The sequence below is a fragment of the Spermophilus citellus genome (genome assembly GCF_964194105.1).
Source record: "Spermophilus citellus genome assembly, chromosome: 10".
NCBI lineage: Eukaryota > Metazoa > Chordata > Mammalia > Rodentia > Sciuridae > Spermophilus > Spermophilus citellus.
In genome coordinates this window covers 120,700,949-120,714,942 of record NC_138197.1, presented here as the reverse complement: position 1 = coordinate 120,714,942, position 13,994 = coordinate 120,700,949, and the positions used below count along the sequence as shown (strand labels likewise).

At 41.5% G+C, this 13,994-nt stretch overlaps 1 protein-coding gene across 1 annotated transcript in view; it reads left to right on the top strand.

Moving 5' to 3' along the window:
* Nucleotides 1-312: 312 nt before the first annotated feature.
* Nucleotides 313-13,994, top strand: part of ALDH1L2 (aldehyde dehydrogenase 1 family member L2) — a 55,827-nt gene continuing 42,145 nt past the window's right edge. The window contains exons 1-2 of the mRNA XM_081309988.1: nt 313-496; nt 11,606-11,750. Coding sequence (XP_081166114.1) covers nt 449-496; nt 11,606-11,750 — 193 coding nt within the window. The 5' untranslated portion in view covers nt 313-448. The remainder of the gene's footprint in view (nt 497-11,605; nt 11,751-13,994) is intronic.

Sequence of the window (13,994 nt, the reverse complement as noted above, 5' to 3'; positions counted from 1 at the left end):
GTCAAGGATATGAGTTGGGGGTGTCAGTTTGATCATCATCATTGAGGCAGATCTCTATATACCTCACAGGTCTTAGTAACTGGTAGAGGATTCCGCAGCCATCAGTATTCTTCACTCCACGTTCCTGCCGTGGCTGGAACCAAGGGAAGGATCACGTAGCTGCCTGGCATGGCTCCAAAGCCCGGGCCTCAAGGCCCAGGAGACAGTCAGTGAGCTCCGCCGGGTTGCACTGGATATGCCCTCAGAGCCTCGAGGGGGCGGGGTCCTGCCATCTGAGGGTGGGGCCTGTCAGCCAAGGGGGCGGGGCCGTGAGTCCGGGCCGCGAGTCTAGTCCCCGACCCGCGGAGGCCCACGCAGCGAGCAGGGCGGTCTGGGCACCTAGGCTGGAGGCAGCGCCCACGGGGAACCCCTCGCCTGCCTCCCGCGCCGCTGCGCGCTCCTTTCCAGCATGCTGCGGCGGAGCAGCCAGACACTCCGGCGCTTCTCCACCGGCCGGGTAAGTCCGGCCCCGGCGAGCGGCCCACCCTCACCTCGTCCAGCTTTGCAGACCCCAGGGTGGAAGGGCCCGGGCGGTGGGGCTGCGGGTGGGCGGCGATGCTTAGACTTTGCTAAAAGGAAAGGCAGCGTTTTGCTACTGGGAGACTTCGGAGAAAGGTCCGGGAAGGGTCCTGGATGAGAATAGTCAAACGAGCTATTGTCTTCGATGGGGAAGCAGCTGCAGATAGTTTTTGAACACGTCAGATCTGGCTGAGATAACAAGGTGGGGACAGTCGCTTGGTTAGGGAGAAAGAAAGATGGATGGAGCAGTATACAAGTGAGACGGTAGTATCAAGTCAGTTGGATCTGTTTTAGCCTCCTGAGTGGTGGAAGCGCTCTGGACTGGCGTGCGGGGGCCCTTTCGGAAAATACCACTTAGAAGCGATGACTGCATGCTCAGTACTGCAGACCCGGGCTGCAGGCGACAAGATTTCAAGGATTTCCAGGCGCTGCAGAAGCAGCCACGCTGGAACATATTAAATTGTAGCTCAAGAAGTGAGCCCTGGCCCAGCCCCGAGGCTTCAAATTGCATCAGCTTGGACACGTTGCATGTGGCACTACCCTCAGCACTTCGGGGGGCCTCAAGAGAGATGCCTTCCGAGTTTAGACAGACTCCAGGCTGTTCAGGGAAGAAAAAGAACTCCATCCCCGGCATATTCTCTTTTACAAGAAATCCACGCGCGCTGTATTATGAAAGATGCGGGGTTTTCATTGTTCTCTCTGCCAAAGCCGTGTGTGTGTGTGTGTGTGTGTGTGTGTGTGTGTGTATGTATATATATATACATACACACACACACACAGATGTAAAAAAAGTTGGAGGGAGAGAGTGATGAGTAGCACTAAGAACTGTCCCAAATTTGCATAAATGGTAAAACTTCTGTCCTCCTCCCATAAGCCCGAATAGTGGCAATTCATTTTACTCCTTATGATCAGTTCTAGTTACTTTGGGGAATATTCGCGTGTTATAAAATGCAAAGGAAAAGACCTGCTCTAGGACTTTAGCAGGGCTTTTGCTTACTCTACTAAGCAATGCTTTGGACAACTCCTTAGCTGCTTCCTCCACGTGGCACCTGGGGATTTAGGCTGGATGGCAGAGAGCAAGGGGCTTGTGCCAACACAGTTTCATTGGCCTTTTCTGTCAACACTTTTCCACGAACTGTCTTTTTTTGGAAAGCAAGAGGGAGTCTTGAAGAATGAAAATGTTTCCACAGTGGAGTCTGTATAAGATCTCAGTTATACAGGGTGAACATCTCAGGTGGCAAATGATACAAGCAAGAAGCTGGATGCAAGAAGCACTGGCTTCCCAGGGTTTGACTCTTCTCAGGAGTACTCCAGAAAAAGTAGTGACAGATATGGCTGGGAAGAAGATAGGTTTCTCAATGGCCAAAAGGAGAAAATCTAATAAGAAAAACAATTGGGGGCTGGGGATGTGGCTCAAGCGGCAGCGTATTTGCCTGGCAGGTGCAGCGGCAGTGCTCGATCGCCAGGCGCATGCCAGGCAAACGCGCACCGCATATAAATAAAATAAAGATGTTGTGTCCGCCGAAAACTAAACAGTAAATATTAAAAAAAAATTGGAGTTATTTTACTCTGTTGACAATGATTTGGGTGTGTTCTATAAGAACTGAAGTCACACATATACCTGGCTATGAATGTAAGAGCGTACAGACACTTTAGAAAACTGTTCCACTGTTTCTTACATAGCAATCACACTCCTATGGGTTTATCCAAGAGAAAAGAAACTTTACATTCACCCAAAACCTATTACAAATGTTTATAGGGGCTTTATTCATAATCGCCCCAAACTAGAAAGAACTTAAGTGTCCTCAACTAGTGACAAGATAAACTTGGTATATACCTGCATAAAATGGGATTTCACTCAGTGGGTTAGGTTAAGGGGGGGATGCATTACTGTTATAATGTGAATGAAACTCAAATATGTATATGAAGTCTAAGAAACCACACTCAAATGATTTCATTTATCTGACATTTTGGAAAGGGTAAAACTATAGGGACAGAAAAAGGATCAGTGGTGATCAGGAGCTGAGAACAGGAGGGAGTGACTATCAGTGGGCATGAGGAACTCCTGGGGGCGGGGGGCTGGAACTCTTCTAGATCTTAACGTTTCAGTACCCATGTCTTCAACTTGTGTTCGCATTGCCTGACCTGCTTTGATGTCTAGTCTGTTCTTAGAACGCTGAAATTCAACTTCAAACCATATTTAATTGTCTGGTATGAGCTGTTTGTCTAAATACTGAGGCTATGATATTAATAGAACTGGTATTGCACTTTACTATTTCCAGGCAGTCTTCTAAATGTTTTACATAGATACTCCTTTAATCACATCTCACTGAAGTATTGATGATCATTACACCCATTTTGTATATCAGGAAACTAAGACCCAGAAGTTAACTAACTTTTTGAGTCTCACAGCCAAAAAAGGATAAAATAATAAACAGGAAATAATCTCTGCTCTCAAAGAATTCATAAGTGTTTTTTCAGCGTTGGATAATATTACGTAATACACTAAATAAGCCAATACACCAACTAGGAAAGGTAAATGGACAATAAAATACTAAAAGACACTCAACCAAACTAGTAATCATGGAAATACAAGCAAGATATCATTTTTCACTCATCAACTTGACAAAAAGAGTGTGACAATTTTCTGTGTTAACAAGTGAGAAAATAGTTCCTCAAAAACACAAGAAGCAAATTTGATATTCTCCATTAATATTTAAGCTTAAAAATGATTGTGGTGTTTGAGAAAAATGCTACCACATGGGCTAAGGAAGGATGTACAGTATATTCTATGCTGTGACATTTGTAACAATGACATATTAAATGCTAAAATGTCTCTGTAAAGAAATGAACAAATAAATTCAGACATAGCTACGCTATGGAATATTGTACAGCAATTTTAAAGAATGAGCATATGTACTGACGGAAAGCTCATTATTTCATTTATATTATTTTTAAAAAAACTAAATAATACTTTGCATGTACATTTCCATGTATATAAAAGCTAGAGGTCTATAGAATGCTCACCAAAGTATACAGTAGTAATTTTTTTTCTCTTGAGTTGGGAGTCATGGTCAAAGGGGACCCAGTCTGTGATCTTTTCCTCTTCTTTTTTAAAAAGGAGATTATGTGTATTTGTTACATGTATACTTAAAATTAATTTTTAAAATTGCTATGTCATTAAAATATTATAGATAAATGTTATGCACTGCTGTGCTGCCTCTCTGGTGGGGACTGGAGTCTGTCTCTGGACTCCAGCCCTTTGGACTTCTCCAGTTTCCTCAGTCTTTAAAATGTTTCCTGGTCACCAGCCTCATCTGGGAGTTCTTTCTAGTCCCCAGGTGCTCAGCAGCCCCCTTCTTGCCTCACCTGCTAATAAGCCCTTGTATTAATGTCCTTCTAACAGAAAATCTTTTATCCTCCTCTGATAAAAAAGATATTGGGGGCTCAGGCGTAGCTCAGCAGAACAGTGCTTGCCTAACATGCACAGAGCCCAGATGTCATCCCCAGCACTGCAAAAAAAAGGAGGAAAAAAGTTGGCCAGCTATCCAAGGAAGTTGTCACCAATACCTTCTTTCCCTAATGATGCAATAGGGAAATAAAGTTGTATAAGTTTGTCATTTATGGTGGCATCCTGAGCCTGGGTTGAATCTTGCACAGATTTATTTCCATGGGAGGTGTAATTTGTTGCTTCTGACTATTAGGATGAGAGTTTGTTACACTTGGTAGCATCCTGTGAATACTGAAGGCCAGGTATTGAACTTTTTTTTTGCACTTTCTCTGCTTAATTCCCAAACATAAGAGGTGTGCCTGCCCCCAGCTGGTTCACACCTCCACAGGGATGTCTGAGGGGTCTGGTAACATGGAAGTGCAATGCTGTCCTCATTCAGTGATTCCTGTGGTCTTCACAGTAAGATCCAAATTATTTGACACAGCTGAAGCCCTCCATGATGCCTTTCTGTAGCTTATCATCTGTGGCCACTCCCTGACTCCCAGGACTGGTCACGCTGTACCCCCTCATTCCCTCTATGCCTGAAACTCCCCAAGGATGTCCTGTTAAGTCCTGTTATCCACCCCACCCTCTTTTTTTCTCTTCTTCTTTTTTGGTACCAGGAATTGAACCCAGGGGTACTTAACCACTGAGCCATGTCCCCGGCTCCATTTTTAATTTTTTTTTTCATTTTTAAGAGTCTCTCTAAGTTGCTTAGGGCCTCACTAGGTTGCTGAAGCTGGCTTTGAACTTGTGATCCTCCTGTCCCCACCTCCTGAGATCCCCTGTCTTTTCTTGGCCACCTCCAAGATGAATCTTCTGAGGTTCTGCTAAGGAATGCCCTTCTTGGGAAGTCCTTCCCCTCCCAACCCACACTGGTCTCCCACCCTAGTCCTCCTGTGTTACCAGTACATCTTTACTTGGGCATCTTCCCTGCTAATTGAAGAATCCCTGAGGACATAGACCATTTTTTCCGTGTGTACTTAGCAGAGGGGTCCCCAAAAGAAGTACCCACAGAGGCCAAGCAGGTAAGACAAATGAGGCTGGGTGAAGGGAAAGACCAGGTCGAAGATCAAGGAGGCCACCATTGCTCATCTCTACCATGGGAATGTGAACCAGGATTAATAACCTGAGTTTTCAAGAACTCCAACCTGCTGATATGAAACCTCCTAAAAACCCTAGAGCTCTTTTAAAAATGATTTGAGGGCCAACGAGAACACTCCTCCTTCCACCCACCCCAGACCACTGATGTGCAGTCTCTACCATGCCCCATGACCAGAGCATGGCAAATCCTCCAAACATGCTAGTTGGACTAATCTTACATAGTCAGGCCCAGTATGGGGCCTGTACACCAAATGCTCCACTAAGTATTAGGCATCTTATTGTCTCAGGAAAATACACTTTGCTGTATTCTTTCGTGTAAAAACTGTCAATTCTCACAATTCCTAATGTGTATACATTTGGCCTTATTTGACACTCTGCTTAAATGGTTCTGGCATGGACATATCTTCACAAAAGGGCTTCTGATCAGGGCAGACTCTTAGAACTGCACATTTGAGTTTTATATGAAAGAATAGGTATTGTCAGGTATTTTAATCTTTGGAACCTGGCCAGAGCCCACATTCCCCTGATTTCTATGATATTCCACCAGAGAGCAGATTGTCTGGGAAGGCAATATTTGGGAGTTTCAAAAGCAAAACCTATGTTCCCTGCAAAAGGCTCCTATTGCAGATGTCATCTCTAGAAAACCCCAAGACACTAGGACTTGTCACCCAGATTTGGAAATGCTGTGTCATTTTGTGCCCCTTCCTCATTCACGCCAAACAGAAAGCATACTATGAGAGCCCCTTGAACAACGGTGCTGTGTCCCACGTCAGGACCACCACAGTGTTCTCTTAGAAGGGCTATAGAACTGTTTCCAACCACTGACCTGTCAAACTGTTGCCATATTTTCCTTTTGCAAAATAAAAAGGGGTGGGAGGGCAAGTTGGACATGGTGGGATGTGTCTGTAGTCCCAGCTACTCAGGAGGCTGAGGCAGGAGGATCACTTGAGGTCAGGAGCAGGAGACCAGCCTGGGCAACATAGAGAGGACCTGTCTCTTGAAAAAGATGGGTGGACTTTCAACACAGGAGAGCCCCAGAAACACATCCACTGGAACAAGATGGGTCTGAGTTTCAATGTTGTCTTATTCCTGATCAGCTCTGTTCTTAGGCAGTTTACGAACCTTCTCTGGGTCCTATGCTTTTTCATTTGTAAAAAGGATCACCCTGAGCATTAAAGTCCTGTAATAAGCAGTTGATTGTTTTTGTGGTGGTGGTGCTGTGGACTGAGCACACACTAGGCAAGCACTCTACTACTGAGCTTCACCCTCAGCCCAATAAAAAGTTTTTGACTTAGTGAAAACAGTTCAATATAGTGCCTGGCTCATGGAACATTCCCAATAGAGCTACCCCTATCATCCTTCTTCCTCTTTTTTTTTTTTTTTAAACGGCCTGTCCTACACACATTTATTCATTTTTAATTGGAGCTTTCCATACATAAAGGTGGAATTCACTGTGGTATATTTATACAACACATATTGTAATTTTGTCAAATTCATCCGACATTTCCTCCCCTCTCCCATCCCTCCTTCCCCCTCAGTTTCCTATTCCACTAAATTTCCCTCTATCTTTATTTTATTTTACTGGTTCTTTTTAATTACACATGACAGTAGAATCCATTTGGATAAAATTATATAAGCATGGGATATATCTTACTCTAATTAGGACCCCATTCTTGTGGGTGGGCACAATGATAGAGTTCCCTTAGGTATTTTCATATGTAGACATAGGAAAATTATCTTAGATTTATTCTACTGTCTTTCCTATTCCTCTCCCCTCCCTTCCTTTCCTTTCCCTTTATCTAATCTACTGAATTTCTCTTCTTCTCCTTCCCCCCTTTATTGTGGTTTAGCTTCCACATATCAGTGAAAACATTTGACCTTTGGCCTTTTGGGATTGGCTTATTTCCCTTAGCTTGGTAATCTCCAGATTCACCCATTTACTGAGAAGTGTCATAAAGTCTCATCATTCTTCTTTACCTAAGTATCATTTGTGGCATTATGACAAAAACAATGGTTAACATTTATTGAGTCTTTCCTTGTGCCACACGATGCACTAATGCAATACAGATTTTATCCCGTGGAATTCTCAGAACAACCTGAAGAGATAGGTACTATTATTATTCTGATTTTAACTGATGAGGAAAACTGGGACCCCACTCAAGATTGCACAGCTGGAGTTAGGGGAAAACTAACCCACGCTGGGATAATAACTAGAGTTAAGACTCTCAGACCTGCCACTTGGTAGCTATTTGACCCCTGGCTTTCTTTTTTTTTTTTTTTTCCCAGTTGTATATGGGCTCAATGCCTTTATTTATTTAATTTAATTAATTAATTAATTTATTTATTTTTTGTGCTAGGATTGAACCTAGTGCCTCACACTTGCAAGGCAAGTGCTCTACCACTGTGCTACAACTCCAGCCCTCTGGCTATGTGTTAACACCTCTGTGCTTTAATTTCTTCATCTGTAAAAATGAGTCAAGGTTGCCATCTCCCACAGTCCTTGGGCAGTCAAATGCAGTGATATGTGTTAAATACCTGGCACATACTAGGGTCTTATTAGAGAGCTTGCTATCATTTCCTCTGCTTCTTCCTCCTCCAAATTCTCCAGGGTGGAATCTGTTGTTTGGTAAACACTCTCTATGGAGAGTCCCAGACTTTAGTGTCCCCATGGTCACCAGAGAGTTCACTAAAACGCAGCTTCCCTGGCCTGTGTATCTGGGGTGGGGGCCTAGAGTTCACATTTTAAATATATCTTTCCCATTGATTATACCTAGTCAAAGCTCAGATCACACTTGGAGAAATTAGACTGAAAAACGTCCCTATCCATTCTTTAGAATCCTGCAAGTTTCTTATAAACATAATTGACAGTCATAAAATCTGAAAATTTTCCCATGTTATAAACCCACACTGGGGCCGAGCATAAAAAAATAGTGGTAGAATTTATGCTGCCTGTATAAGGCCCTGGGATCCCTCCCCAGCAGCCCCCATCCTCCCCAAAGAAAGAAAAAGAAACATTTTTATAGCTTCAGCTTTGACATTAAGTTCAGAAAGTGTTTCAATGAGTACAATATTTTCAAAGACACTGACATGATTTCTTTAAACATTCTGTATAATTTCTTTAAACATTCTTTCTGTATGACACTGACATGATTTCTTTAAACATTCTTTCTTTAAACATTCAACTAGTATCAATTTTGGAATTGAACTTCAAATAGTCAGGTGACAGCTGAGCAGCACATTACATAGTCCTCAGCTCTATTCCTGAGGATAGACAGGAAACACAGGAACACACAGGAATTCTTGTGTTTCCTGTGTTCTTGATTCCTGTGTGTTTTTAAAGTTGTATGTTACATGTCTTTACATATCTGGCAATGGTAATGGTATAAAGTATAGCCAAAAATTTTGTAATGTGGCCAACATGTAGGTCCTATTTCAAGTATCAGCATTAATTATAGGATATGAAAGTAGGATATTTATAGAACATTTTGATTTGGGAGGGGATACTGGGGATTGAACCCAGAGGCACTTTCCCACTGAGCACTTTCCCAGCTCTTTTTATTTTTTTTTTTTAATTTGAGACAGGGTCTTGCTGAGTTGCTAAGGCTGGCCTCAAACTTGTCATCCTCCTGCCTCAGCCTCCTAAGTTGCTGGTATTACAGGCATGCACCACTGTGAAGCCCATTTTAATTTTTTGAGAAGAGGAAATTCAATGCTCAGCTATGCATTATATGTAGGTGGATTTGCTGTTGCTACACAGTTAATCTGTTTGCAAGTATTTGTTAGACCCTAAAGCTTAATTCAACTTACTTGGGATATAAACTTTGGTTGACCCTGGAAAAGGACTTTTTTAAAAACTAAAACCATAATTGTTTAATTATCAGTTCAATTACAAAGAAGATGTGTCAGGCATCATTTTAAGTTCACAACTAAAAAGAGTTGTTATCCACACCCTTTAAAAAGTGGGAAATAAGGGACAATTAAGTTTCTTCATAATTGGATTGTCACAGTGAAGAATTACCCATTTTGGATGACTTTCCATATCATTAAAGAATCCCATTTAGATTGAAAGGGGAAAAAAACATTCAAAAAATAATCCAAATAGTGCAGGACCCTATTTTAAAATGGAAGAAGATAAGGTGGAGTCCTGGGGAGCTTGGCCCTGTGCCAAGAAGGGAAGCGCTCAGAAGGTCATGGTGCTCTGATCACCATCTCCACACCCAGGACCCTGCATCCAGCCTCCCTCACCTGAGGGTGCTCATTGGGGCCATAGAATGGTATAAAATGAGGAATAATGAAACAGCATAGTCCTCATGTCAATGTGTGGCCTTAAGCATAGCAGAAAGCCTCCACTTTGGGAGACGTCTCAGAAGGTGTAATTGCTCAGAAAGATTCTTCCAAAGTCCACCCTCCAGCATCACTCTTATCTATGTGGTGTACATACTTCCTGATAACCACTGCATTTGTGCGTGTCAGTTTTTATCACAAAGAGCATGGAAGAGATGGGTAGTAATATTTCATTGTAATGATTTTATTTTTTTAAGAGATTTTTCTCATTTTTATTTTATTTATTTTATGTGGTGCTGAGGCTCGAACCCAGGGCCTCACATATGCGAGGCAAGCACTCTACCACTGAGCAACAACCCCAGCCCTTAATGGTTTTATTTTTAAGTGCATATGTGTGACCATGGGATGCACTTGACATTTCTTTCTTTCTTTCTTTCTTTCTTTCTTTTTTTTTTTTTTTTTTTGTACCAGGAATTGAACCCAGGGGTGCTTTACCACTAAGCCACATCCCCAGCCTTTTGTTTTGTTTTGTTTTAATTTTTTAAAAATGTGGATGGACTTTTCTTTCTTTCTTTCTTTTTTTCTTCCTGTCTTTCTTTCTTTTTCTCTTTCTTTCTTTTTTTGGTGCTGGGGATTGAACCCAGGGCCTTGTGATTGTGAGGCAAGCACTCTACCAACTGAGCCATATCCCCAGCCCTTATTCACTTATTTATATGTGGTGGTGAGAATCTAACCCAGTGTTTCATACATGCTAGGCAAGTGCTCTATCACTGAACCACAACCTCAGCCACCTCCAGCCCTTTTTTAAATATTTCATTAGAGACACGATCTTGCTGAATTGCTTAGGGTCTTGCTAAGTTGCTGAGGCTGGCTTTGAACTCAGGATCCTCCTGACTCAGCCTCCCTACCACTGGGATTACAGGCATGTGCCACCTCACTTGGCCTGCACTTGACATTTCTAAGCCTCAATTTCTTCATTCATAAAATGGTACAAAATGAGGAATAATGAAATAGCATAGATGTAAAGATTAAATAAAATGAAATGATTTGGAGGCCTCTGTCCCTTTTCTGAAAACTTTGGGGCCAACTGTGATTAGAGTTCAGGATTATTCATATTTGGAAAGTTACTATAATATATAGATCATACCTTACATAAAATTCCCAGCAGGCTCTGGGGTGTTACCTGCAACATCAGTTTTTTTTCTTGTGGCAAACATATGACTATTCCTATAGTCTTTATAAATGTTATTAATGACTATAAATGGTGTATGTCAATTCAGGTCTGATTTGAAGTCAAATGAGTTTGTGCCAAACTTAGAAGAAACTTGTAAGGACTATAAAGAGAATTGCATTAGATCAAACCAGGTTGTAAGGCCAAATGGGTTTGGGGCACTTACCAAGAAAAAATATGGAACACATTTTATGAATATCACAGTTTGTGGATATTTTATTGTATCTCTCAACTCCCCAAATGCTTTGAATTCTAGACTATTTGAAAAAATATAGAACACAGTCTGAAATAGAACAAGAGCTTTAAAAAGTTAGAAATCTTTGACTTAAACATTAGGAAATCTGTGCCACACAGTGCAATAGGTTTATTGCATATTACATCCTTTACTTCAATCAAGATTGTACGAGGTTGGTATTATTACACTTGAGAGGAGAAAGGTAGTTACTTGAATACAGCCAAGGGGTGGCACTGAGTTTTGACCTCAAGAACCCTAGCTCTAGGGCTATGCTTTTGACCCCTATGTTCTACTACATATTGGCCTTTTTGAGAGGTCAGAGGTGAGTCCAGTTCTTATTCCTACATTTTAGGGACACCTTTCCCAGAGTAAAATTCCTTTTAACTATGACAAACTTATTTGTTTACACCTGGTTCATTTCACTAAGAAGCTGAGGTTGCTTATAAGAATACATGCAATCCCAGTGATTAAAATGAATAATCATGGGAATTGGAACAAGAGAAAATGGGCGAGATTTAGGTGTGGAAGTATTTTTACTCTCATATACATGTATGGTAGTCTGGGTTCAATGTTAGACATCAATAAAAATTTTACTTTATAGACCTTGGAGTCTTTCACAGTTCCCAGGTCATCTTGCAAGACTGCAGATATCCAATATCCCCTATCCACATTGACATCTGCCATCACTGAATTTGCTTCACAGGTTTTTTTCAAAAACAAGCTGAAGTTGGCACTTATTGGCCAGAGCCTTTTTGGACAGGAAGTCTACAGTCACCTCCGCAAAGAGGGCCACCGAGTAGTGGGGGTGTTCACAGTTCCAGACAAGGATGGCAAAGTTGATCCACTGGGTGAGTGCTCTTGGGGTGCATGGATCAAGAACTCTCCAATCCGGGCTGGCGATCAGAGCTGTTACAGCAGCTCTGCATTGCTCACAATGTGCATGCCCTCTACTTGTTATTTAGCCATGACCTTGGCAGGGCTTCGATATCATGGGCCAAGGAAGCTGCCTCAGCCCCAAGTAAGTTTGCATTCCAGCAAGCAAGAAGGACAAGAGGGGAAGTTGAGGTTAAACTTTTATTATGGACATAATTCAGAGGTTGCATTTGAATTTATTTGCAGAGGAGACAGAGAAACAGAGATGTTATTGGGGGTGTATATATGTTCAAGTTAGCTAAGGGAATCCATTGCTAAAGGATGAATGGGGGACTAGCACGCTCTGTCGTGTACATGGGTTTCAGAATGGCAAGATGTGACTTTCAGACCTCATTTTAGAAGGGGTCCTGGGAAATGAACTCTCCTTGGTGACTGGACCCAGGGTGACTAGCCCATTTTCTGTTGGCCATGACTCAGCACATAACTCAGCACATAACTCAGAAGAAGGAAAAATAGCAATCTGGTTTTTATAGGGTACCCTGGGAGATGGTACAGCCTGTGTTTTATCAGCATATGTTCTAGAGTCAGGGGATTAATGCAAACTCCGCCACTTACTGTATGACCTCAGGCAAGTTGCTTAGTCTTCTTTCAGTTCAATGGTACAAACCTCAGGTGGCTGCTGTGGGGGTTAAAAGAGATAATGTACATCAAGTGCTCAACAGTACATCAGGATCCTAATAAGCAATCAATAATGACAGTAGCTAATCATTCTTGTCAGGTTAGTTGATTGGGGAAGCCCAAAACAGATCTGGGACAGCCAGAAACCAAAATAGGAGATGGACACCTTGGTGCCTCAATCCGGTCTCTGGAGTACATTATTTATAATGCACATTCACAATGAAGATCTCTCTCCTCTACCCCATTTCTCTTTCTCATATAATCTTTCACATTTTTCTTCCATTATCATACTTCTAACCACCATCTGTCCATTTTCCTGTCATCTGACATGTGAATTATGTTCTTGAACATTTTATGAACATCACAGTTTGTGGATATTTTATTGTATCTCTCAACTCCCCAAATGCATTGAGGAAGGCCTCACCTTAGTGGCCAGAGTCCTTCAGGACCTCCTTAGGTTTTAGAACTTGAGTTTTGTGCTAGAGTCATCATCTTCCCCCATCAATCTATCCTAGTCAATGAATTTAAATGATTGGATAGGGAAAAAGGGAAAAAGCACACAAAAATTCAGACAAAAAGATTTATTAAGGTTTCTGGAAAGATTTGGAACATATACACACACATATGTATATACACACTTACATATACTCTATTATAGAATATGTAATAGTATATAGAAAATATGTATTTTATCTGTTTATATATATATATTATCAACTGTGGATGCATAAAAATATATAGTTGTATATTAATGTACCATAATATACTAACACATTAATGTATTAGTAGATATTATATTATATAATGTGTCAAAGTATTTATTAATAGGTAATAGTATTACTATAAAATATTTATATGTGATATTTAGGTGAATATACATACTTAAATCAATATGTACACTTAAGATGTACGATACTTGGTAAAAATGACATTTTATTGTGAAAAAAAAAACAGGCTTGCCTTGTCTGTCCTTTGGAGGGCAAATTCATTTTCACAGGGAGTTAGGATGAGTCATTGTCTGGGAAGGGACAATGCTTGGATGGAGACTTTGATCTGTTCAGTCTTGGCTAGATCCTTACCAAGTGCTGAGTGTGTCCTCTCCATTTTTAGCCCCTCTCCTTTTTGCAATGGGCAAAGGTGAAACATATGCAGCCAAGGAGAGAAATGAAGAATGTCCACATGCTTCTGCTCTTTTCAATGCTTATTCACTCAAATCACTCCATACAATTTCACTTGATTGGTTATTAATCAAGAAATTGACAATCCTTAATGCTGGGCACTGCCATAGACATAATCAATTAAAGCAAAGAATTCTAAGTTAACTCTAAGCACTGCAAACACATTAATCATGACAGACCTATTACAGACATCCCCTCTGCATGCTAAGCTCAAGTGCCAGATCTAAAGTCTTAAGGCTTAGGTCTTAAGTCCAGCAGATGCACACTCACTCAGACCGCAGCGATCACATCAGCAACCAGTGGAGGCTCCTCCTGGTGTGGAGTCGACGGCTGGCTGAGGAGATGGTCATGAGGAGATGTCGC